Source organism: Pseudoliparis swirei, chromosome 21 (genome assembly GCF_029220125.1).
Source record: "Pseudoliparis swirei isolate HS2019 ecotype Mariana Trench chromosome 21, NWPU_hadal_v1, whole genome shotgun sequence".
Taxonomy (NCBI): Eukaryota; Metazoa; Chordata; class Actinopteri; order Perciformes; family Liparidae; genus Pseudoliparis; species Pseudoliparis swirei.
Genome location: NC_079408.1, coordinates 1,905,524 through 1,931,950, shown reverse-complemented (window position 1 = coordinate 1,931,950; position 26,427 = coordinate 1,905,524). Strand labels below are relative to the sequence as shown.

Sequence of the window (26,427 nt, the reverse complement as noted above, 5' to 3'; positions counted from 1 at the left end):
ACTGTTCCTGGCGGGACGTCCGAGTAAGAGTTGAAAAACTCTGGTAGGCGGCGAGCAACTGCCGATCCAATCTCCAGAAGTGTGCATCTGTCGTACGTTAACTGGCTGCTAACGTTTTGTGCAAAAATAGTCGCAATAGTGTTCTAGGGTACGGAGTAGTGTCCTTAGTGTCCTAGGGTACGGAGTAGTGTCCTTAGTGTTCTAGGGTACGGAGTAGTGTCCTTAGTGTCCTAGGGTATGGTGTAGTGTCCTTAGTGTTCTAGGGTACAGTGTAGTATCCTTAGTGTTCTAGGGTACGGTGTAGTGTCCTCAGTGTTCTAGGGTACGGTGTAGTGTCCTTAGTGTCCTAGGGTACGGTGTAGTGTCCTCAGTGTCCTAGGGTACGGTGTAGTGTCCTTAGTGTTCTAGGGTACGGTGTAGTGTTCTAGGGTACGGTGTAGTGTCCTTAGTGTCCTAGGGTACGGTGTAGTGTCCTCAGTGTTCTAGGGTACGGAGTAGTGTCCTTAGTGTCCTAGGGTACGGTGCAGTGTCCTTAGTGTTCTAGGGTACGGTGTAGTGTCCTTAGTGTTCGAGGGTACGGTGTAGTGTCCTTAGTGTTCTAGGGAACGGTGTAGTGTCCTTTGTGTTCTAGGGTACGGTGTAGTGTCCTTAGTGTTCGAGGGTACGGTGTAGTGTCCTTTGTGTTCTAGGGTACGGTGTAGTGTCCTTAGTGTTCTAGGGTACGGTGTAGTGTCCTTAGTGTCCTAGGGTACGGTGTAGTGTCCTTAGTGTTCTAGGGTATGGTGTAGTGTCCTAGGGTACGGTGTAGTGTCCTAGGGTACGGTGTAGTGTCCTTAGTGTTCTAGGGTACGGTGTAGTGTCCTTAGTGTTCTAGGGTACAGTGTAGTGTCCTTAGTGTTCGAGGGTACGGTGTAGTGTCCTTAGTGTTCGAGGGTACGGTGTAGTGTCCTTAGTGTCCTAGGGTACGGTGTAGTGTCCTAGGGTACGGTGTAGTGTCCTTAGTGTCCTAGGGTACGGTGTAGTGTCCTTAGTGTCCTAGGGTACGGTGTAGTGTCCTTAGTGTTCGAGGGTACGGTGTAGTGTCCTTAGTGTCCTAGGGTATGGTGTAGTGTCCTTAGTGTTCTAGGGTACGGTGTAGTGTCCTTAGTGTTCAAGGGTACGGTGTAGTGTCCTCAGTGTTCTAGGGTACGGAGTAGTGTCCTTAGTGTCCTAGGGTACGGAGTAGTGTCCTTAGTGTTCTAGGGTACGGTGTAGTGTCCTTAGTGTTCTAGGGTACGGTGTAGTGTCCTTAGTGTCCTAGGGTACGGTGTAGTGTCCTCAGTGTTCTAGGGTACGAAGTAGTGTCCTTAGTGTCCTAGGGTACGGTGCAGTGTCCTTAGTGTTCTAGGGTACGGTGTAGTGTCCTTAGTGTTCTAGGGTACGGTGTAGTGTTCTTAGAGTTCTAGGGTACGGTGTAGTGTCCTTAGTGTTCGAGGGTACGGTGTAGTGTCCTTAGTGTTCTAGGGAACGGTGTAGTGTCCTTAGTGTTCTAGGGTACGGTGTAGTGTCCTTAGTGTTCTAGGGTAGTGTAGTGTTCGAGGGTACGGTGTAGTGTCCTTAGTGTTCGAGGGTACGGTGTAGTGTCCTTAGTGTCCTAGGGTACGGTGTAGTGTCCTTAGTGTCCTAGGGTACGGTGTAGTGTCCTAGGGTACGGTGTAGTGTCCTTAGTGTTCTAGGGTACGGTGTAGTGTCCTTAGTGTTCTAGGGTACGGTGTAGTGTCCTTAGTGTCCTAGGGTACGGTGTAGTGTCCTTAGTGTTCTAGGGTACGGTGTAGTGTCCTTAGTGTACATTGTGTACTTAAGTGTACTGTACCGCACCGTGTAAATGAAGCTTTGGTGCAACCTCAGTTCGGGAACTTTAGCGTCCTCATCGAGCTCGTGGAAACCTTATGAAATATGTTTCATAAGTTTAAAGTTTAAAGACCTGGTTCTGAACTCTGAGGTCCTGGTTCTGAACTCTGAGGTCCTGGTTCTGAACTCTCTCTGGGGTCCTGGTTCCTCTGGTACGGACTGGAGGAGCCAATCAAGAGCCAGTATTCAAAGAGAAGCTCCACCCAAAAAGTTTTTAATCACAATTACAAACCTTCCACCTCCACCTGGTCACCAAATACAAAAATACACAAAGTGAGTTTTCCAGTATGTTCAGTTCATATAAAACGGGCCCTGAGAACTTTCCATGGAATCCAGATGAATAACTGTGAAGAGGAGATGAGTATGGACCCGGTCCCATGAGGACCTGCTGGGGACCTTCTGGACCCGGTCCCATGAGGACCTGCTGGGGACCTTCTGGACCCAGTCCCATGAGGACCTGCTGGGGACCTTCAGAGCTAAGGAGCAGATCAAGTCGCCCAGACATTAATCCATCGAGGTGTCTTCTAAGTTCTTGAGGAGGAGGTAGACAGAAGAGACGGATAACAGTGATGTGGTAATTGTAGTCCTACTGTGGTGAAGTTGTAGTCCTTAATGACAGTCCTGGATCACCTCCTGCTGAGAGCCCTCTGAGGTCAACCGGCCGTCTGTAGTGAAACAAAAGAGGTCCTGAAGGTCCTCGCTTGGCTACCATGAGGTGGAGGAGGAGGAGGAGGAGCAGGAGGAGGAGGCAGATTGGATCACAGATGCTGGAGGTCGTATGGGTTCATCGTTCTAGAACGAGAGTTGAGATTCTCCTAAAACCTTGAGTACCGACATCTTGATGAAACACAACATGAGACACGAGATCCAAACAGGAAGTGACAACATGAGACAGGAAGTGATCCAAACAGGAAGTGATCCGCCGGGTTCGGTCGGTCTGAACATCAAAGGGTTTGAGTGTTTCTGACCAGCAAGAGGCTTTGAAAGGCGTGATTGATTGTAGACTTCAAAGTGACCGAGCTTCATCCGGTGAACGTGGCTCTCCTATTGGCCGGTCTTTGCTGCCGAGAGGCAGGACTGACACCAAAGACCGGCCAATAGGAGACGAGCAGTTCCACCAGCAGGTGTCCGGCATTAACAACCAATTTAGTTTACTGGGGTCCAACAGGAAGTCGTCATGTTTCTGTGGTCCAACAGGAAGTCGTCATGTGTCTGTGGTCCAACAGGAAGTCATCTTGTTTCTGTAGTCCAACAGGAAGTAATCATGTTTCTGTGGTCCAACAGGAGGTGGTCATGTTTCTGTGGTCCAACAGGAAGTCAGCATGTTTCTGTGGTCCAACAGGAAGTCGTCATGTTTCTGTGGTCCAACAGGAAGTCATCATGTTTTTGTAGTCCAACAGGAAGCTGCATGTTTCTGTAGTCTAACAGGAAGTCGTCATGTTTCTGTGGTCCAACAGGAAGTCGTCATGAGTCTGTGGTCCAACAGGAAGTCATCTTGTTTCTGTAGTCCAACAGGAAGTTGTCATGTTTCTGTAGTCCAACAGGAAGTGGTCATGTTTATGTGGTCCAACAGGAAGTCGTCATGTTTCTGTAGTCCAACAGGAAGTCGTCATGTGTCTGTGGTCCAACAGGAAGTCATCTTGTTTCTGTAGTCCAACAGGAAGTGGTCATGTGTCTGTGGTCCAACAGGAAGTGGTCATGTTTCTGTAGTCCAACAGGAAGTCGTCATGTTTCTGTAGTCCAACAGGAAGTCGTCATGTTTCTGTGGTCCAACAGGAAGTCGTCATGTTTCTGTGGCCCAACAGGAAGTGGTCATGTTTCTGTGGTCCAACAGGAAGTGGTCATCACTGGTTTCCTCAACAGCCAATCAGATTCCTACATAACATCCTGGATACGTAAACAAAGCCTTCTGGTTCCGTCACGATGTTTGAAGTGTGACGTAAGAAGCTAACGTTAGCCACTACGTACGCTACGTCTCCTTCGGCCTCTTGGAGATGCACCAGAGGGGCGTTCACTGACCCGTTTCAGACATGGGAACATTGAACCAGAAACACATTGACGGCAGACGAGGGAACAGGAAGTGAATAACTGGCACTTCCTGCTGCCTGTGACCAAACTGCCCCCTCTACCTCGGTCCTCTGTGGAGCTGGGACTTGTAGTCCTACATCCCCGACGCAACGCAAATCAACTGTAGTCCTGTTGCACCCGGGTCAAGCCGGATCTGTAGTCCAGCCTTCCGGCCACTTCCTGTCCGGCGCCTCCGGCTAGAAGAACCAACGGAACGCCTCGCCGGTCGGGACGGACGGCGGACGCTGAAATCAGAGACGACAAAAGACGTGAGAGAAAGAAACGGATTCTTCTAACGCCGTCAGAGGTTCTCTCTTTACACGAGCGCACGCTTCGACCACGTGTTTCACTTCCTCCTCGTACGGGCACTTCCTGTTCACTGGTAGCAAAGAAAAACCAAGATGGCGCCGGCCGTCACAGTGAAGTGGAGGCCTCCATGTTCACCATCGTGATGAGGTCGTTAGGGTCATTCAACATGTCCAATATTTATTTATATATAAATATATACATACATATATATATATGTGTATATATATGTATATATATATGTATATATGTACATATATATAAATATATAATTATATATATATGTATATATATACATATGTATATACATATATATGTGTATATATATGTATATATATACATATATAAATATATACACTCAAAAGTACAGAAGTTGATGTTTTACTTTTATATTTTTAAGCAGTTAAAAACAAGTTGCTGCTGTTTTCTAATTGGCTGAGAGAGTCGACATCAAAGAGAAGGATGAGGCAAGAGTGTGAAACCACTACACACACACACTCACACACACACTCACACACACACTCTCACACACACACACACTCACACACACACTCTCACACACACATACACACACACACACACACACACACACACACACACACACATACACACACACACACACTCACACACACACACACACACACACACACATAAACACACTCACACACACTCACATACACACACACACTCACATACACACACTCACACACACACACATTCACACACACTCACACACACATACACACTCACACACACTCACACACACATACACACTTTCACACACTCACACACACTGCTGTCGCTTGTATCCACAGGTCCAATTAGTGTGTAATTGATTGAAATTACATCTGTTAATTCAGTCTTACTAACACACACTCACACACACACACACACAGACAAACACACACACACACACACAGTGAAACATGCCGTGTGTGTAACAAGGGAATAATTAGTAATAGTTTCTGGAGTGTGTGTGATGTATAGACTCATCAGTGAGGTCGAATTCTCGTGTCAATTAATTATTGATTGCCACTAACTCTTACTGCACACACACACACATACACAGAAAGACACACACAGACACACACACACACACACACACACACACACACACACACACAGGCACAGTGGTTGATAAAAAAATATTCTCCTTCCCTCTCCGGCTCGTTTTATCACTATGAATCAGTGGAGAGTTGGTGTGTGTGTGTGTGTGTGTGTGTATATGTGTGTGTCCGTCGGTGTGTGTGCTGGCTCACTTAACCCAGCTGACTGCCAGCAGGCTAGAAGGCATCGCTCACCCTGCTGTGTGTGTGTGTCTGTGTGTGTGTGTCTGTATGTGTGTGTGTGTCCGTGTGTCTGTGTGTGTGTATGTGTGTGTGTGTGTCTGTGTGTGTGTCTGTATGTGTGTGTGAATGCTGTGCAGATGGTGGGTGGTGAAAAGAGAGTGCTCGGTCCCTGCTGAGGTCTGGCAGGCTGCCAACACACACACACACACATGCTCACACACACACGCTCACACACACACACACACACGCTCACACACACACTCACACACACACACACTCCCTCACTCACCTCCAGCGCCCCCCCTCCTCCCCCCGGTTTCTTCTTCAGCTCTTCACACTTCCTGAACTTGCAGATCTGGTGGCCCGTCTTCCGGTTCCTGCAGGACGAGCAGACGCCGCAGTTGATGAGGCGCCGGCACGGCCCGCACACGCCGCACCGCTTCCTCTTCCTCTTGGCCGCCGCCCCCCCCGACGACGAGGAGGACGACGACAGGACCACGCCCCCCCCACCGGCAGCGGCCGCCACGCCGGACAGCGCGGGCGAGGAGGAAGACGGGCAGGGGGAGGAGTTAACGTGCTGCTGGCAGTCCGTTAGCGCCCGCTGGCCGCCGGTCATCTGGAAGGCGCTGCCGGCTTCCGAGATCCCCCCCCCCGCTGACCCCATGGCCATGACGATGACCCCGGGGGGTAATCCTAGCCCCCCCAGGAAGCTCCCGCCCATCACCCCTCCCCCGTTGCAGCCCCCACCCTCCGATAGGCCCATCATGTCTGGATGGGCGTGGCCCTGTTTGCTCATGGCGCCGCAGTCCGCCCCGCCGCCGTAACCCGGCAGGAAGTTCCCGTTGGGGTGATGGTGCGCCGCTCCTTGTGCGACAGGAAGTGAGGAGGCGGTGTTTCCCTGTTTCTCAGCTCCTCCCCCCTCACTACCCCCTCCACCTCCTCCCGCCCCCACGCCGCCCTGGTGCATGCTGGTACTGTGTGGGTGCAATGAGGTCATGTGACCCGGCGTGGCCGAGGGGTGGTGGTGGTGGTGGTGGGGGTGGTGGTGTGTCGCTGGTTTGGGGCGGCCCCAAAACATGGCCGCCGGGTGGTTCATGTTCATGTTGTCGTGACAGCCCCAGGGCCCCGTCGCCATGGCGCCCAGCCTGGCGGCGGCGGGGGGAAAGATGGGGCCGGCGGCCGCTAGGCGGGCCGCCAGCTTCGCGGACTGAGGGAAGTTGGTGACGTTCATGTTGACGTTGGTTTTGTAGAAGCTGGCGATGGAGGAGCGATAGCGGTCCATCTCGGTGGTGTAGTCCAGCATCGGGCCCAACCCCACCTGCAACACCACCTGGATTCAGAATGACTCAGCATTTAATGTATAAAACAACAGAAGTCACAATCACCTGTCCCTGTCCGCTGTAACCATGGTGGTTTGGGTGATGGTGAGAGGGGGCGGAGCTTCTCTGGAGCATCGAGGAGAGGTCGCTCTCCACGCACACGCCGCTGGTCATGCCTGACATGACCTCACACACACACACACACACACTCACAGCTGGTTCTGTTTGGTCGACGTGTTCTGCTTTGTGAAGTTTCCTGTAAAAACGAAGCAGAAATTTACTTAATTCTTGATAATGTTCATCAGATTTCCCATCATGCCATGGGGCGTCATCATCACGGTTTCATTACTGGGCGGTTTAATCCAGACCGGACCCCAGAGAGACGAAGACGCTCCTCAAAGACACGACCAAGACACTCCTTAAAGACACGACCAAGACACTCCTTAAAGACACGACCAAGACACTCCTCAAAGACACGACCAAGACACTCCTCAAAGACACGACCAAGACACTCCTCAAAGACACGACCAAGACACTCCTCAAAGACACGACCAAGACACTCCTCAAAGACACGACCAAGACACTCCTCAAAGACACGACCCCAAGACACTCCTCAAAGACACGACCAAGACACTCCTCAAAGACACGACCAAGACACTCCTCAAAGACACGACCCCGAGACACTCCTCAAAGACACGACCAAGACACTCCTTAAAGACACGACCAAGACACTCCTTAAAGACACGACCAAGACACTCCTTAAAGACACGACCAAGACACTCCTCAAAGACACGACCAAGACAGTCCTCAAAGACACGACCAAGACACTCCTCAAAGACACGACCAAGACACTCCTCAAAGACACGACCAAGACGCTTCTCAAAGACACGACCCCAAGACACTCCTCAAAGACACGACCAAGACGCTCCTCAAAGACACGACCAAGACACTCCTCAAAGACACGACCAAGACACTCCTTAAAGACACGACCAAGACACTCCTTAAAGACACGACCAAGACACTCCTCAAAGACACGACCAAGACACTCCTCAAAGACACGACCAAGACAGTCCTCAAAGACACGACCAAGACACTCCTCAAAGACACGACCAAGACAGTCCTCAAAGACACGACCCCAAGACACTCCTTAAAGACACGACCAAGACAGTCCTCAAAGACACGACCAAGACACTCCTCAAAGACACGACCAAGACACTCCTCAAAGACACGACCAAGACAGTCCTCAAAGACACGACCAAGACACTCCTCAAAGACACGACCAAGACACTCCTTAAAGACACGACCAAGACAGTCCTCAAAGACACGACCAAGACACTCCCCAAAGACACGACCAAGACACTCCTTAAAGACACGACCAAGACACTCCTCAAAGACACGACCAAGACACTCCTCAAAGACACGACCAAGACACTCCTTAAAGACACGACCAAGACACTCCTCAAAGACACGACCAAGACACTCCTCAAAGACACGACCAAGACACTCCTCAAAGACACGACCAAGACACTCCTCAAAGACATGACCAAGACAGTCCTCAAAGACACGACCAAGACGCTCCTCAAAGACACGACCCCAAGACACTCCTCAAAGACACGACCAAGACACTCCTCAAAGACACGACCAAGACACTCCTCAAAGACACGACCAAGACACTCCTTAAAGACACGACCAAGACACTCCTTAAAGACACGACCAAGACACTCCTCAAAGACACGACCAAGACAGTCCTCAAAGACACGACCAAGACACTCCTCAAAGACACGACCAAGACACTCCTCAAAGACACGACCAAGACAGTCCTCAAAGACACGACCAAGACGCTCCTCAAAGACACGACCCCAAGACACTCCTTAAAGACACGACCAAGACAGTCCTCAAAGACACGACCAAGACACTCCTCAAAGACACGACCAAGACACTCCTCAAAGACACGACCAAGACACTCCTCAAAGACACGACCAAGACAGTCCTCAAAGACACGACCAAGACACTCCTCAAAGACACGACCAAGACACTCCTTAAAGACACGACCAAGACAGTCCTCAAAGACACGACCAAGACACTCCTCAAAGACACGACCAAGACACTCCTTAAAGACACGACCAAGACAGTCCTCAAAGACACGACCAAGACACTCCTCAAAGACACGACCAAGACACTCCTCAAAGACACGACCAAGACGCTCCTCAAAGACACGACCCCAAGACACTCCTCAAAGACACGACCAAGACGCTCCTCAAAGACACGACCAAGACACTCCTCAAAGACACGACCAAGACACTCCTCAAAGACACGACCAAGACACTCCTCAAAGACACGACCAAGACACTCCTCAAAGACACGACCAAGACACTCCTTAAAGACACGACCAAGACACTCCTTAAAGACACGACCAAGACACTCCTCAAAGACACGACCAAGACACTCCTCAAAGACACGACCCCAAGACACTCCTCAAAGACACGACCAAGACACTCCTCAAAGACACGACCAAGACACTCCTCAAAGACACGACCAAGACACTCTTCAAAGACACGACCAAGACACTCCTCAAAGACACGACCAAGACATTCCTCAAAGACACGAATCCACGATCTGCCCATCGACAACTGAACCCAACGCTTAGACCTCCACAACGTGACATGGAGGAAAAGTTAAATTCTGTTGGAGATACATGCTTATTACGTAAAAATTGGCTAATTACGTAAAAATTAGCTTATTACATAAAGAGTGTTATTACATATAGAGTGTTATGACATAAAGAGTGTTATTACATAAAGAATGTTATTACATAAAGAGTGTTATGACATAAAGAATGTTATGACATAAAGAATGTTATTACATAAACAGTGTTATGACATAAAGAGTGTTATTACATAAAGAGTGTTATGACATAAAGAATGTTATGACATAAAGAGTGTTCTGACATAAAGAATGTTTTGAGATAAAGAGTGTTATTACATAAAGAATGTTATTACATAAAGAGTGTTATTACATAAAGAATGTTATTACATAAAGAGTGTTTTGACATAAAGAATGTTATTACATAAAGAATGTTATTACATAAAGAGTGTTATGACATAGTGTTCTGACATAAAGAATGTTATTACATAAAGAGTGTTTTGACATAAAGAATGTTATGACATAAAGAGTGTTCTGACATAAAGAATGTTTTGAGATAAAGAGTGTTATTACATAAAGAATGTTATTACATAAAGAGTGTTATTACATAAAGAATGTTATTACATAAAGAGTGTTTTGACATAAATAATGTTATTACATAAAGTGTGTTTTGACATAGAGTGTTATTACATAGTGTTCTGACATAGAGAGTGTTCTGACATAAAGAATGTTATTACATATAGAGTGTTATTACATAAAGAGTGTTATTACATATAGAGTGTTATTACATAAAGAGTGTTATTACATAAAGAATGTTATTACATAAAGAGTGTTTTGACATAAAGAATGTTATTACATAAAGAGTGTTCTGACATAAAGAATGTTATTACATAAAGAGTGTTCTGACATAAAGAATGTTATTACATAAAGAGTGTTCTGACATAAAGAATGTTATTACATAAAGTGTTTTGACATAAAGAATGTTATTGCATAAAGAGTGTTTTGACATAAAGAATGTTATTACATATAGAGTGTTATTACATAGAGTGTTATTACATAAAGAATGTTATTACATAAAGAGTGTTTTGACATAAAGAGTGTTCTGATATAAAGAATGTTATTACATAAACCTTGTAAAACATTCAGTCTTTTGTGAACGTTTGTAAGCAGAAACAAAGATGTTTGAAATGTATGTGTGTGTGCTTGCGTGTGCGTTTGTACGCGTGCATGTGTGTGCGCATGTGTGTGCGCATGCGTGTGCGCATGTGTGTATCTGTAGCAGGAAACCAAAAATGTGTGCAGCTTCCAGGAGGAGGACGAATGTCTGCGTGACGTGCGCGTGTGTGTGCATGAGCTCAGAGCGTGTGAAAATGTGTGTGCGCGTGTGTGTGCCCCCCCCCCCCCCCCACACACACACTCCCTCGAGGCGTAACTAATTACCCTGTCTGGTCAACCGGGCTGCGCGAGCTCCGACAGAAGGTCACGGTGGCCACCGGCCGCGAGGGAAACGGCTCTCCCACGCGACACGTTAACACCCCCCCCCCTCCTCCTCCCCCTCAGGCACACTGCGATGCTGAGGAGGAGGAGGAGGAGGAGGAGGGGGGGGGGGTCAATCAAAAAAGGAAAAAAAGCCAGACCCGATAACAGCGATAAAGACCGTGAACGCAGCATGGAGTCCGACACGGAGGAGGAGAAAACAGGAAGATGGACGGCGTGTGCTGCTACTTACCGGGCCCGCGAGGAGGAGGAGGAGGAGGAGGAGGAGGAGGAGGAAGGAGGAGAAGAGGAAGAAGAAGACCGTCTGGGAATTAGCCCGCCACGGATCATGGCTGGCGGGGAAGGAGACAGAGAGGGAGGGGGGGGGAGCACCGGGAGGGATTTGTCGGTCTGTCGGTGCTGAGGAGGAGGGGGAGGGGGTAACGGATAACGGGGGGCGGGTGGATAATCACCTGGGCTTGGCACGAGCGCGAAGCGGGAAGAGAGTGGGGGGGGGTCTGTGGAGACCCTGCAGGGGCGGGAAAATAACACCAAGAGGGGGGGGGCGACAGAGTGAAAGCAGGGTGGCGGCGGGGGGCCTCGCGACGCTGCTGTGAGGGGGGGGGGGGCGTGTGTGTGTGTGTGTGTGGCGGCTCGTGCCCTCCGCCGTGTCTCCTGCTGTCGGCTCGTGCCGCGCAGCGCGCGCTATGCGAGCGCTCTGATTGGTGAGGTGAGATGAAAACAGGAGGCGCGAGACCGGGGCGATGATTGGCTGTCTGCTCAGAGAGAGAGAGAGAGAGAGACATTAGGAGAGAGAGAGCGACATTAGGAGAGAGAGAGACATTAGGAGAGACAGGAGAGATAGAGAGACATTAAGAGAGAGAGAGAGATTAGGAGAGAGACATTAGGAGAGAGAGAGACATAAGGAGAGAGAGAGACATTAGGAGAGAGAGAGACATAAGGAGAGAGAGAGACATTAGGAGAGAGAGACATTATGAGAGAGAGAGACATAAGGAGAGAGAGAGACATAAGGAGAGATAGAGAGACATTAGGAGAGAGAGAGACATTAGGAGAGAGAGACATAAGGAGAGATAGAGAGACATTAAGAGGGAGAGAGAGACATTAGGAGAGATAGGGAGACATTAGGAGAGAGAGAGACATCAGGAGAGAGAGAGACATTAAGAGGGAGAGAGAGACATTAAGAGGGAGAGAGAGAGATATTAAGAGAGGGAGTGAGAGATAGAGAGACATTAGGAGAGAGATAGAGACATTAGGAGAGATAGAGGCATTAGGAGAGATAGAGAGACATTAGGAGAGATAGAGAAACATTAGGAGAGAGAGAGAGACATTAGGAGAGATAGAGAGAGATATTAGGAGAGATAGAGAGACATCAGGAGCGAGAGAGAGAGACATTAGGAGAGAGAGAGAGAGAGAGAGAGAGAGAGAGCAGCAGCGGTGTGAACGGACCGTCTCACCCTCTAGTCCAAGATGGCGGCCTGCTGCACCAGGAGCGTTGGTGGTATAGTGGTGAGCATAGCTGCCTTCCAAGCAGTTGACCCGGGTTCGATTCCCGGCCAACGCAGAACTTTTAATCACCGATTTAAGAACTTTGATCTTTTTACAAATGACAGTCAGTGCTCCTGGACAGGCACGTGCACAGACATTTTGGGGGGCAGGTGCTCAAACCAAAAAAAAGGGCACCCAATGCTAAAAAAAAAATCTGACAGAGTTGAAGCATAAGCAGCAATACACTGATGATGCAATACATCCTCAACCTGCGTCTCCTCTGGCAGCATCAGACTGCTTGCTTACATTTTCTTTATGAATAAAGATGAATTATTATATAGCAACAACAGTACAAGCGTTCTGATTGGCTAATGGGTCGTCATGCCAGCCACGTATTTCCCTCCTCGCTGGTCTGATACGGATCCGTATTGCCCTCTGACGTCATTTTCAAAATGAGCGATATTGATAGACAACAGCCAAGAGTAGTGGTCCTCAAACTAAGGCCCGCGGGCCGGATACGGCCCGCCTCCACATTTGGCTCGGCCCTCTGAACAAGAGAGGACGTATGATTTGTTTTTCAGTCTGGCCACGCAAATCCTAGACTAGCCCCTGTTGAATAGAACGGAATAAGAATTCTCTCTCTCTTTTCTCTCTCTCTTTCTTCTCTCTCCCTCTCTCTCTCTTCCTCTCTCTATTCTCTAAACATAACGAACGTCAGTAAACAGCTGGACGAGGCTTTGAAATCACAGTTTAAAAACCTTTTTTTTTAGGAAACGTCGGACCAGTTGTGACGTCATGTTTTCAGCAGCGCTAATGTTGTGGTTGATCACAAAACAACGTCAGGGGACAAACACCGTCATGACCTGTGTGTCTGGTGCTGCGGGTCAGAGGAAAAGGAGGTGCACCCGTTTGGTGGCGCGAGGAGACCTGCGCGGAGGAGGAAGTGGAGGAGGGAGGAGCGCGGCGGGGGGAGGGAGAGGAGGGGGGGGGGGCGTCGTGAGCGCCGCGGAGCATGTCGGGGCGAAATTCTCACAAGAACTCAAATAAATGCCCCGCCGGATGATAAAACACATTTGGGGGGAGTTTATGACAGAGAGAGTAACTTTTATTCTTAAATACGGATGTATAAAAAAAATGTTTCTCCAGCAAAAAGGGCACCTTTCTCATCCAGGGCAAAGGGGCTGGTGCTTGAGCACCACTAGGGCTCTATCTGTGCACGTGCCTGCTCCTGGACAACAACAAACAACAACCACAACAAACACAAAGACACACAACTAAAGTAAAAGTGATGATTGAGAGCTTTATTAATTTTCTTGTAAACATGAAATGAAACAGTGAAGTTATTTAATGTTTAATAACATCTGGATGTTTGAAGAGAAGATTTTAGATTTAAACAAATAAAGAGACAAAACATTACAAACAAGAACCCAGAGGAGCTGCAGCTCTTTGTTGTTGTTGTTGTTATTGTTGTTGTCCTTCATCGTCTGTGTGGAACTTAAAGACAGGAAGTGATGTCACGACGCAGCTCCTCGTGTTGATGACATCACAGAGCGGTCTCGCTCTCAGGAGGCGTGGTTACACCCCAGGGCATGCTGGGTAAGTAGTGTGCCAGCCACTCCCCCCAGCTGCTCCTGGACCCCTCCTCTTTCCATTCTCCTCCTCTCCTCACCTCCCACCCCCCCACCACCCAGTCCAGCTCCTCCCTCTCGGCCCCGGCCTCCTTCCTCTCCTCCCTCAGGATTACGCTGTAGCGCTTTCTGGAGACTCCTCCACTCGCCTCCTCTCTTCGCCTCCTCCCTCCGTCTTCTGTGGAGACCCGGCACTCCTCCGCCACGTGCCTCCACCCCTGCACCTCCTCCTCCTTACTTGACAGACGGTAGAGGGTCTTCCTGTACACCTTCTCCTCCCTCCCTCGTCTCTCTCCTCCTTCCTCTCTCGCCGCTCCTCCTATTCCTCCCGTCGGCTCCAGAGAGACGAGGACTCGTCCCTCCCCTCCCTCCTCTACCTCCCCTCCCTCCCCTCCCTCCTCTACCTCCCCTCTCTCCTCTACCTCCTCTACCTCCCCTCCTCTCTCCAAAGCGTCTCCTGCGTCTCTGTGGACGAACAGCACAGAGCGATACAGCGCCATCACTCCTCCTCCTCTCCTCTCAAGCGTTGCACACATCGGCCTGTAGACCCTCCTGTACCAGACGATTGTCCTCGCCAGAGTTGTCAGAACGCACGCCGCCGACAACGTGCACATCAGGAAGCAGAACGCAAAAAGCCAGAAGCAGAACGCGGAACCTCGGACCCGACCGCCGGCCCACCGCTTCAACGCCAACGCACGGGTCGCGGCGGTCATAGTAGTTGGAGTAGGAGGAGGAGTAGTTGGAGTAGGAGGAGGAGGAGTAGTTGGAGTAGGAGGAGGAGGAGTAGTTGGAGTAGGAGGAGGAGGAGTTGGAGTAGGAGTAGTTGGAGGAGGAGGAGTAGTTGGAGTAGGAGTAGTTGGAGGAGGAGTAGGAGGAGGAGTAGTTGGAGTAGGAGTAGTTGGAGGAGGAGTAGCAGTAGTAGGAGTAGGAGGAGGAGGAGTAGTAGGAGGAGGAGTAGTTGGAGTAGGAGGAGGAGGAGTAGTTGGAGTAGGAGGAGTAGGAGTAGGAGTAGGAGTAGGAGGATTTGGAGTAGTTTCTGGACCAGTGGTAGCAGTATCTGTCTCGTCTGCTCCAGGCTGGTTGAGGTCTCCGGTTGGTTCTGGTTCAGCTGGACACAGGTCCGACGCCTCCAGCTCCACCACCGGCCGGTTCTTCAGCCTCGGAGGAGACGAACAGACCTGAGAACAGAACGCGGAACACGAGTCCTTCATAGATCATAACTGTGCATCATGGTTTCTGTGATGGAACGAGGACCAACGAGTACAAGGTGTTGTACGAGGCTACAGACACGACCTGCGGTACTCACCACCCTTTCGACGGCAGTTTTAAAGTCGCTTTCACCGTTTACTTCCCGGACGTAGATGTTGCTTTCAAAGTCGTCGAGGTATTCACGCAAGTAACCGAGGGAACAGTAGCAGGCCCAAGGATTGGCCGAGAGGAAGAGGTAGGGCACCTCCTCCTTCTGGTTGAACCAACCATCTGGCATCACCGTGACCTTGAAGGAAAGGGAAACCAGTCAGACGGGACAACCAGCGCCCCCTACAGGCGAGAAGACAAACAACCGCCAATCTACAGGAAAGTCAAATGCGTATAAGATGCCGTCGTGGCGTTCTCCCACCTGGTTGAACTCCAGGTCGATGGTCTCGATGGCGGTGAGGGGATGGAGCAGGAGCTCGGGGAGCACCGTGATACGATTGGACGACAAGTCCAGGATCTAGAGGGCAGAGAACCAACGAGGAGCTGAGGTCAAAGGATCCATCCTCCATCCTCCGACTTTCCGTCAGCCTGTGTCCCACTTCCTAAAAGTGTGCCCTTTGATCTCTTAACATACTTTTATATTCTGCATCCCAACTTCCTAACATACCTTCAGGTTTTGCTAACTTCCTATCCAGCTACCTTCACAGGATGCATCCTAACTTCCTATGAAGCGACCTTCGCGGTAACATCCTAACTTCCTATGAAGCGACCTTCGCGGTAACATCCTAACTTCATATGAAGCGACCTTCGCGGTAACATCCTAACTTCCTATCCAGCGACCTTCGCGGTAACATCCTAACTTCCTATTAAGCGACCTTCGCGGTAACATCCTAACTTCCTATGAAGCGACCTTCGCGGTAACATCCTAACTTCCTATGAAGCGACCTTCGCGGTAACATCCTAACTTCCTATGAAGCGACCTTCGCGGTAACATCCTAACTTCCTATGAAGCGACCTTCGCGGTAACATCCTAACTTCCTATTAAGCGACCTTCGCGGTAACATCCTAACTTCCTATGAAGCGACCTTCGCGGTAACATCCTAACTTCCTATGAAGCGACCTTGCGGTAACATCCTAACTTCCTATGAAGCGACCTTGCGGTAACATCCTAACTTCCTATGAAGCGACCTTGGCGGTAACATCCTAACTTCCTATGAAGCGACCTTCGCGGTAACATCCTAACTTCCTATGAAGCGACCTTCGCGGTAACATCCTAACTTCCTATGAAGCGACCTTCGCGGTAACATCCTAACTTCCTATTAAGCGACCTTCGCGGTAACATCCTAACTTCCTATGAAGCGACCTTCACGGTAACATCCTAACTTCCTATGAAGCGACCTTCACGGTAACATCCTAACTTCCTATGAAGCGACCTTCGCGGTAACATCCTAACTTCCTATGAAGCGACCTTCGCGGTAACATCCTAACTTCCTATTAAGCGACCATCGCGGTAACATCCTAACTTCCTATGAAGCGACCTTCGCGGTAACATCCTAACTTCCTATGAAGCGACCTTCACGGTAACATCCTAACTTCCTATGAAGCTACCTTCGCGGTAACATCCTAACTTCCTATGAAGCGACCTTCGCGGTAACATCCTAACTTCCTATGAAGCGACCTTCGCGGTAACATCCTAACTTCCTATGAAGCGACCTTCGCGGTAACATCCTAACTTCCTATGAAGCGACCTTGGCGGTAACATCCTAACTTCCTATGAAGCGACCTTGGCGGTAACATCCTAACTTCCTATGAAGCGACCTTCGCGGTAACATCCTAACTTCCTATGAAGCGACCTTCGCGGTAACATCCTAACTTCCTATGAAGCGACCTTCGCGGTAACATCCTAACTTCCTATGAAGCGACCTTCGCGGTAACATCCTAACTTCCTATGAAGCGACCTTCGCGGTAACATCCTAACTTCCTATGAAGCGACCTTCGCGGTAACATCCTAACTTCCTATGAAGCGACCTTCACGGTAACATCCTAACTTCCTATGAAGCGACCTTCGCGGTAACATCCTAACTTCCTATGAAGCGACCTTCGCGGTAACATCCTAACTTCCTATGAAGCGACCTTCACGGTAACATCCTAACTTCCTATGAAGCTACCTTCGCGGTAACATCCTAACTTCCTATGAAGCGACCTTCACGGTAACATCCTAACTTCCTATGAAGCGACCTTCACGGTAACATCCTAACTTCCTATGAAGCTACCTTCACGGTAACATCCTAACTTCCTATGAAGCGACCTTCACGGTAACATCCTAACTTCCTATGAAGCGACCTTCACGGTAACATCCTAACTTCCTATCCAGCGACCTTCGCGGTAACATCCTAACTTCCTATGAAGCTACCTTCACGGTAACATCCTAACTTCCTATGAAGCGACCTTCACGGTAACATCCTAACTTCCTATGAAGCGACCTTCACGGTAACATCCTAACTTCCTATGAAGCGACCTTCACGGTAACATCCTAACTTCCTATGAAGCGACCTTCGCGGTAACATCCTAACTTCCTATGAAGTGACCTTCACGGTAACATCCTAACTTCCTATGAAGCGACCTTCACGGTAACATCCTAACTTCCTATGAAGTGACCTTCACGGTAACATCCTAACTTCCTATGAAGTGACCTTCACGGTAACATCCTAACTTCCTATCCAGCGACCTTCGCGGTAACATCCTAACTTCCTATGAAGCTACCTTCGCGGTAACATCCTAACTTCCTATGAAGCGACCTTCGCGGTAACATCCTAACTTCCTATCCAGCGACCTTCGCGGTAACATCCTAACTTTCTATGAAGCGACCTTCACAGTAACATCCTAACTTCCTATGAAGCGACCTTCGCGGTAACATCCTAACTTCCTATCCAGCGACCTTCGCGGTAACATCCTAACTTCCTATGAAGCGACCTTCACGGTAACATCCTAACTTCCTATCCAGCGACCTTCGCGGTAACATCCTAACTTCCTATGAAGCGACCTTCGCGGTAACATCCTAACTTCCTATCAAGCGACCTTCACGGTAACATCCTAACTTCCTATCCAGCGACCTTCACGGTAACATCCTAACTTCCTATGAAGCGACCTTCACGGTAACATCCTAACTTCCTATGAAGCGACCTTCACGGTAACATCCTAACTTCCTATGAAGCGACCTTCGCGGTAACATCCTAACTTCCTATGAAGCGACCTTCGCGGTAACATCCTAACTTCCTATGAAGCGACCTTCGCGGTAACATCCTAACTTCCTATGAAGCGACCTTCGCGGTAACATCCTAACTTCCTATGAAGCGACCTTCACGGTAACATCCTAACTTCCTATGAAGCGACCTTCGCGGTAACATCCTAACTTCCTATGAAGCGACCTTCACGGTAACATCCTAACTTCCTATGAAGCTACCTTCGCGTCCTCACTCCCCAACGTGAGTCTTTCCTTCCCTCAGGCTGGGATCACAGCGCACTAACAGACGGACCTCCAGCTTGCTGAGCCCAGAGAAGGCGTGGCCACTCAGGGAGTCCAGGGCGTTGTGGTCCAGGTAGACTTCAGTCAGAGCGGGACAGGCAGAGAAGGAGCCAGCAGGGAGCGACTTCAGGTGGTTCCATCCCAGGCGGAGCACACTGAGGGTGGGCAGGATCAGAGTCGGGCTGGGGGTCACCTCCACAATCTAAAAGGTGCAGAAAGTCATGAAGGCTTTGAGCTGTAAAGACGCTCATGCCCCTACCCCGGGCGTGTCGCACCTCGTTGCCTGTGAAGTCGAGCTCGTAGATCTCGGTGAAGATCTGGAAGGAGGACCAGGACAAACTGGAGAACCGGTTTCTGGGAAACAACATAACCTAAAAACACAGAAGAAGAAGAAGAGCAACAGTTCAAGCCGTTTCCTGTCCAACTGTCATCTTATCGTCTGAAACAGGAAGCGTGTGTCTCCGCTGTGGTCTCATCCCGTCAGTCAAACATATATGTATATATGAATGTATATATATTAGGGCTGTGAAACGATTACAATTTTTAATCGGGTTAATCACAGGTTTTTGTGGATTAATCATGATTAATCACATATTACCGATATTCTCGGTATATTTTGTGAGAACATAGAGATTTATGACAAAAGACGGATATACAGGACTGTCTCAGAAAATTAGAATATTGTGATGAAGTTCTTTATTTTCTGTAATGCAATTAAAAAAACAAAAATGTCATGCATTCTGGATTCATTACAAATATCCTATCTCAAATATCCTATCTCTAAATATTAGAATATCATGAAAAAGTATACTAGTAGGGTATTAAACAAATCACTTGAATTGTCTAATTAACTCGAAACACCTGCAAGGGTTTCCTGAGCCTTGACAAACACTCAGCTGTTATAAATCTTTTTTTTTACTTGGTCTGAGGAAATATTAAAATTTTATGAGATAGGATATTAGAGTTTTCTTAAGCTGTAAACCATAATCAGCAATATTAAAAGAATAAAAGGCTTGCAATATTTCAGTTGATTTGTAATGAATCCAGAATGCATGACATTTTTGTTTTTTAAATTGCATTACAGAAAATAAAGAACTTTATCACAATATTCTAATTTTCTGAGACAGTCCTGTATATTATACATTCTTCTATACAATGGTGCTGCAACTCAGCAGTTATTTAGCAGTTTTCTTCCATATGGAACATTAATACATCTTCATCCTAAACAGAATGTTTAACCCTCCTGTTACCTTTCGGGTCAATTTGACCCCATTCAATGTTTAATGTCGGTGTTCTTTGGGGTCAATTTGACCCCAGGCTATTTCACTGTGTCAAACATATCAGAAATATCAACTTTTTATTTATTTAAAGGGCTATTTAGGTAGTCAACAAACAAACATAAAGTACCTCACACTTAAACTTGGGAAACAATATTAATTCTAATAATTTTCTGGAGGTTTTAATTGCTGGGGTCAAATTGACCCCGAGGGTAAAATATGTTAGTAAATGTAAAGGTAACAGGAGGTTAAACAGAACATGTTTCTCTTGTTTGTCAACCATTAACTCCACCATGATACAATCTAAAGGCCTCTAGTCTTCCTCTAGCAGCTGCTGAGGCAAACTGACTGTGTGGGTTTTCTTCATGAACTGGGCCGTGATGAAAGGGACGGGGACACCGCTGCAAAGCTGAAACCTCACCGACACGGACAGGTGGACAGATTGACAAGTGACTTTTGTTTTGCTCGGTCCCGATGCGCGCGCACGGAGCTCTGTGGCGCGAGGCGGAGATCGATAAGTGTTAACGCATAGCGAAGAGACAGAAATGACATGCTGCTGTGGAGATACGATCAACAACAGACGTTTAGTTTAATGAAAGAACAAAGACGTGCTCTAGAGAACATGTCAGGGGGCGGGCCAATCTCTTTAATGTCATGCGATCTACCGACACTACGCGCGATCGACTGGCAGGTCGCGATCGGCGTGTTGAGACCCTGATCTACAGGAAGTAAAAGTCGTAACAAGGTTTCCGGAGGTGAACCTGCGGAAGGATCATTACCGATGAACAGACCGTCTGCATGAGAGCGGACAGAGTTCAGATTGAAGTGGTGTATTGGAAGCTCATTTTGCAAGTGACTTTTTTCGTCGGCGACCAACAACAGACGGATTGGAAGCTCATTCTGCGCATGCGTTAAATGCGTTAAAAAACAACAACTAGTTAAACCTGTAATTGGATTAACTGAGTTAACGCGTTATTTTTCACAGCACTAATTTTAATATATCAATATTTGGTTCATATATACAGTAAATCTTTTTTTCATATATATATTTATACATATAGTTTTCTTAATATATATATATATATTTATACATAGACATATGTTTTTTATATCAAAATATTTTTGCATCTATAAATATTTGTATTCATTTAATAGTGCTGTGAAAAATAACGCGTTAACTCAGTTAATTAAATTACAGGTTTAACTAGTTGTTTTTTTTAAACGCATTTAACGCATGCGCAGAATGAGCTTCCAATCCGTCTGTTGTTGGTCGTCTCTCCAGCAGCGTGTCATTCTGTCTCTAGTGTCGCGTTAACACAACTCAGAGCTCCGTCTCGCGCGCCGCAGAGCTCGGATGCCGGCGTGCGCGCGCACATTGGGACGAAAGAAAGTCACTTGCAAAATGAGCTTCCAATCCACCACTTCAACCTGAACTCTGTCCGCTCTCATGCAGACGGTCTGTTCATCGGTAATGATCCTTCCGCAGGTTCACCTCCGGAAACCTTGTTACGACTTCTACTTCCTGTAGATCAGGGTCTCAACACGTCGATCGCGACCTGCCAGTCGATCGCGGCGTAGTGTCGGTAGATCAATGACATTAAAGAGATTGGCCCGCCCCCTGACATGTTCTCTAGAGCACGTCTTTGTTCTTTTATTAAACTAAACGTCTGTTGTTGATCGTATCTCCACAGCAGCATGTCATTTCTGTCTCTTCGCGTTGCGTTAACACTTATCGATCTCCGTCCCGCGCGCCACAGAGCTCCGTGCGCGCATCGGGACCGAGCAAAAAAAGTCACTTGTCAATCTGTCCACCTGTCCGGGTCGGTGAGGTTTCAGCTTTGCAGCGGTGTCCCCGCCGTCCCTTTCATCACGGCCCAGTTCATGAAGAAAACCCACACAGTCAGTTTGCCTCAGCAGCTGCTAGAGGAAGACTAGAGGCCTTTAGATTGTATCATGGTGGAGTTAATGGTTGACAAACAAGAGAAACATGTTCTGTTTAACCCTCCTGTTACCTTTACATTTACGAACATATTTTACCCTCGGGGTCAATTTGACCCCAGCAATTAAAACCTCCAGAAAATTATTAGAATTAATATTGCTTCCCAAGTTTAAGTGTGAGGTACTTTATGTTTGTTTGTTGACTACCTAAATAGCCCTTTAAATAAATAAAAAAGTTGATATTTCTGATATGTTTGACACAGTGAAAAACAGCCTGGGGTCAAATTGACCCCAAAGAACACCGACATTAAACATTGAATGGGGTCAAATTGACCCGAAAGGTAACAGGAGGGTTAAACATTCTGTTTAGGATGAAGATGTATTAATGTTCCATATGGAAGAAAACTGCTAAATAACTGCTGAGTTTGCAGCACCATTGTATAGAAGAATGTATAAATGTATATATCCGTCTTTTGTCATAAATCTCTATGTTCTCACAAAATATACCGAGAATATCGGTAATATGTGATTAATCATGATTAATCCACAAAAACCTGTGATTAATCCGATTAAAATTTTTAATCGTTTCACAGCCCTAATTAAAATATATATACAAATATATAAATATATATTAAAATAAATATATACAAATTGAACCAACTTGTAATTAAGAGATAACGCATGCCGCTCTGATTTTTACTGTGAGATCCTTTTCTGTGATTTTAATTTCGACAAATCAATAAAAAATAAAAAAATCCATACTAATATTATTTCACCTTTAGAAGTAAAAAAAAAAAAAAAAAGCTGATTAAAATAAATAAAAGAGATATCCTACAGGAACACGAAATATAAATTCTGAAAAAAACTTTAGATTGAGATGTTCCCTTTGTGTCGATGTCGGTATTCATTACCTGGGTTGTGGGTTTGAATCCCGGCGGTACGTCGGCGAAGCCGAGCGCCGTGCAGTTCTCCCTCAACCGGTGGTCCTTGTCCCGGTTCCTGTGGCAACCGGCCCACGCCGCGGCGACGCAGGACACGAGGACGACCAAGAGACGCATCCTGGAAAAGACCCTGAACGCCTCTGAGGACCAGGACCACGAACCAGGAAGTAACGTCTCCGAGGGCTTTGAGTGACAGCTGCTGGAGCAGGAAGTGACAAGACCAGCAGGAAGTGACAGGACCAGCAGTTGGTCTGTTGATACCTTTGTTTATGACCATGCAGAAGGCCGTCGTCTTAGCAACACTTCACATCATCTAGGAAGTGTACACAGAGCAGCTCTATGGATTATATATAAAATATAAATATAATATATACATTATATATATATACATAGACCTGCTCTGTGTGGTTCTAGTGTGTACTGGTTCCCAGTCCAACAGGTCGACCTTTGACCTGAGAGGTTGACCTTTGAGCTGAGAGGTTGACCGTTGACCTGAGCGGTTGACCTTTGAGCTGAGAGGTTGACCTTTGACCTGATCGGTTGACCTTTGAGCTGAGAGGTTGACCTTTGAGCTGAGCGGATCTCTTTCAGGAGCGACACGGTGAGTCTGGTTTAGTTGTTTATTCTTATTGACAGGATGATGCTGTCGTGTTGTTTGAGGTTCCTGATACAACAAAAACAACAACAGACAGAAAAACAACAGCAACAACTGTGTGTGTGTTGGGGGGCTGTGAGCCAATAGCACGAGGGCTAGACCGTTATGTCATCGTGTCTAGAGGTTGTGAAATGGGCGTGGCTTAGTTCAGTTCTTGAATCCCCCCCCCCCTCGCCCCCCCCTCCTCAAAAACAACAAGACTTAACCGACAATTAAAAGAAAAAACGATAACAATTATTTATAGCGTAAAACAAATTTGGGATTATGATTCTAAATTAACCCGGAAACAAACAAACAAACACACACACACACACACACAATCATAATTATGTAATAACTACGATGACGGAGTGATGACATCAGAGCGTGGAGGCGGGGCTAAGATACGAGTCACGCTTGTGAAGACACTGAGAAGTAGAAACAGCCAATCAGAGCCCAGGCCCGAGCTACAGAATAAAACAATGAAAAAGGGAAACATCGTTTCCCAGCAACCCCGGCGGTGGCAGCAGGTCACGGAGATTGTCCTGTGATTGGTCGATTCCAGAGACAGCAGAGCGTTCTGATGTCACGCTACGCTGGCCAATCACAATCAGTTCTAGTGTTTCATCATCACCATCATCATCTTCACCACTATCATCATCTTCATCATCTTCACCACCTTCATCATCGTCACTTCCTCCCCGGCCGTGCGGCTGAGAGGAGCTCTCCCATTGGTCGGCTCTGACCTTTCCGTGAGAGCACGTCAGACGCTCGTCGTATCCCACAATGCAGTGCGTGGGCAGTAAACGTTTTCAGAGCTGCCGAGGCTGCGTTTAGGGGAAGTGAACGCAAGTGGGAAATACGTTGCGTCTTAGGGTCAGTGAACGCAACACAAACTCACCTGAGCATCGATCCCTCGGCTCGTTCCCCGTTTGCTGCGTTCAGGAACGTATTGATCGATCAATGGTCACAATCAAAAGCCTTCATCGAGACATTGAATACAGCATAAAAAGGTAAACAAGCCACATTTCCAACTTCCCGACGTCGCCTGAAGGCAGCAGCTTCTCTACTTTAAAACACGAAGCTTATCGTTTCTCTTCTTCTCCACCAGGGCTCCTACAGCACGCCTACATCTCCCATGATGCACCACTACCTACATCTCCCATGAGGCATCACTTCCTACATCTCCCATGAGGCATCACTTCCTACATCTCCCATGAGGCATCACTACCTACATCTCCCATGATGCACCACTACCTACATCTCCCATGAGGCATCACTTCCTACATCTCCCATGATGCACCACTACCTACATCTCCCATGAGGCATCACTTCCTACATCTCCCATGAGGCATCACTTCCTACATCTCCCATGAGGCATCACTTCCTACATATCCCATGAGGCACCACTTCCTACATCTCCCATGAGGCATCACTTCCTACATCTCCCATGATGCATCACATCCTACATCTCCCATGATGCACCACTACCTACATCTCCCATGAGGCATCACTTCCTACATCTCCCATGAGGCATCACTTCCTACATCTCCCATGAGGCATCACTTCCTACATCTCCCATGAGGCACCACTTCCTACATCTCCCATGAGGCACCACTTCCTACATCTCCCATGAGGCATCACTTCCTACATCTCCCATGATGCATCACATCCTACATCTCCCATGATGCATCACTTCCTACATCTCCCATGAGGCACCACTTCCTACATCTCCCATGAGGCACCACTTCCTACATCTCCCATGAGGCATCACTTCCTACATCTCCCATGATGCATCACATCCTACATCTCCCATGATGCACCACTTCCTACATCTCCCATGAGGCATCACTTCCTACATCTCCCATGAGGCACCACTTCCTACATCTCCCATGATGCACCACTTCCTACATCTCCCATGAGGCATCACTTCCTACATCTCCCATGATGCACCACTACCTACATCTCCCATGAGGCATCACTTCCTACATCTCCCATGATGCACCACTTCCTACATCTCCCATGAGGCATCACTTCCTACATCTCCCATGATGCACCACATCCTACATCTCCCATGATGCACCACTTCCTACATCTCCCATGAGGCACCACTTCCTACATCTCCCATGAGGCATCACTTCCTACATCTCCCATGAGGCATCACTTCCTACATCTCCCATGATGCACCACATCCTACATCTCCCATGATGCACCACTTCCTACATCTCCCATGAGGCACCACTTCCTACATCTCCCATGATGCACCACTTCCTACATGTCCCACGTATAATTCCTCTTCATAAACACTTCACACACGAGGCTCCTCCTCTCAGCCGCCAGCAGGAGGCGCCGCAGAGCGGCCATCTTTGGTTGGGTAGCACACCGCGCAGCGTTCAGGGTCACGCAGTAAATACGAGCTTCGAGTATGTTGAAATGTAAAAAACCCAGAGACGCCAAGTCCACATGAACGCTGCCTCGGGTAAGCTAAGCTAATAGTTAGCACGAACAGCTAACTGACTAGCATGAAGCTATCGCACTTCATCTTTAAGTCAACAACAACAACAAGAGACTTCTGCTAACAGTAGCTTTAAGGCACCTTAGTACCACACACTTACCAAACACACACACACACACACAGTCCTCTCTCCAGCATCGTGTGCGTCCTGCAGCCAATCAGAGCGCTCCGTCGGGTCACATGGGCGTCTCCTTGTTGCTCTTGAGGTCCGGGGCACTGAACTGCCGTCTCATCCTGGGCGGCGTGGTGAAGCCCCACCCACCCGGTGGTGGCGG

The 26,427-nt window shown here is 47.9% G+C and overlaps 2 protein-coding genes and 1 non-coding gene across 7 annotated transcripts in view; 1 reads left to right on the top strand and 2 right to left on the bottom strand.

Moving 5' to 3' along the window:
* Positions 1–2,083: 2,083 nt before the first annotated feature.
* LOC130212108 (uncharacterized) lies at positions 2,084–23,120 on the bottom strand. Its single transcript, XM_056443243.1, has 11 exons — positions 22,974–23,120; positions 19,123–19,218; positions 18,858–19,049; positions 15,743–15,838; positions 15,473–15,619; positions 15,167–15,302; positions 11,464–11,519; positions 11,244–11,410; positions 6,938–7,127; positions 5,842–6,870; positions 2,084–4,202 (listed from the first exon to the last, which is right to left on the bottom strand). Exons 1-11 carry the CDS (start codon positions 23,118–23,120, stop codon positions 4,155–4,157), a joined length of 2,304 nt encoding a protein of 767 aa, XP_056299218.1. The 3' UTR covers positions 2,084–4,154.
* trnag-ucc (transfer RNA glycine (anticodon UCC)) lies at positions 12,501–12,572 on the top strand. Its single transcript has one exon. It is a non-coding gene; the product is annotated as a tRNA-Gly (tRNA).
* Positions 23,121–23,609: 489 nt separating the features above from the next.
* Positions 23,610–26,427, bottom strand: part of kif1c (kinesin family member 1C) — a 26,894-nt gene continuing 24,076 nt past the window's right edge. For all 5 annotated transcript variants that reach the window (XM_056443338.1, XM_056443335.1, XM_056443334.1 and 2 more), the window contains one exon: positions 23,610–26,427. This exon is cut by the window's right edge and continues 957 nt beyond it. In XM_056443338.1, coding sequence (XP_056299313.1) covers positions 26,329–26,427 — 99 coding nt within the window. In that variant the 3' untranslated portion in view covers positions 23,610–26,328.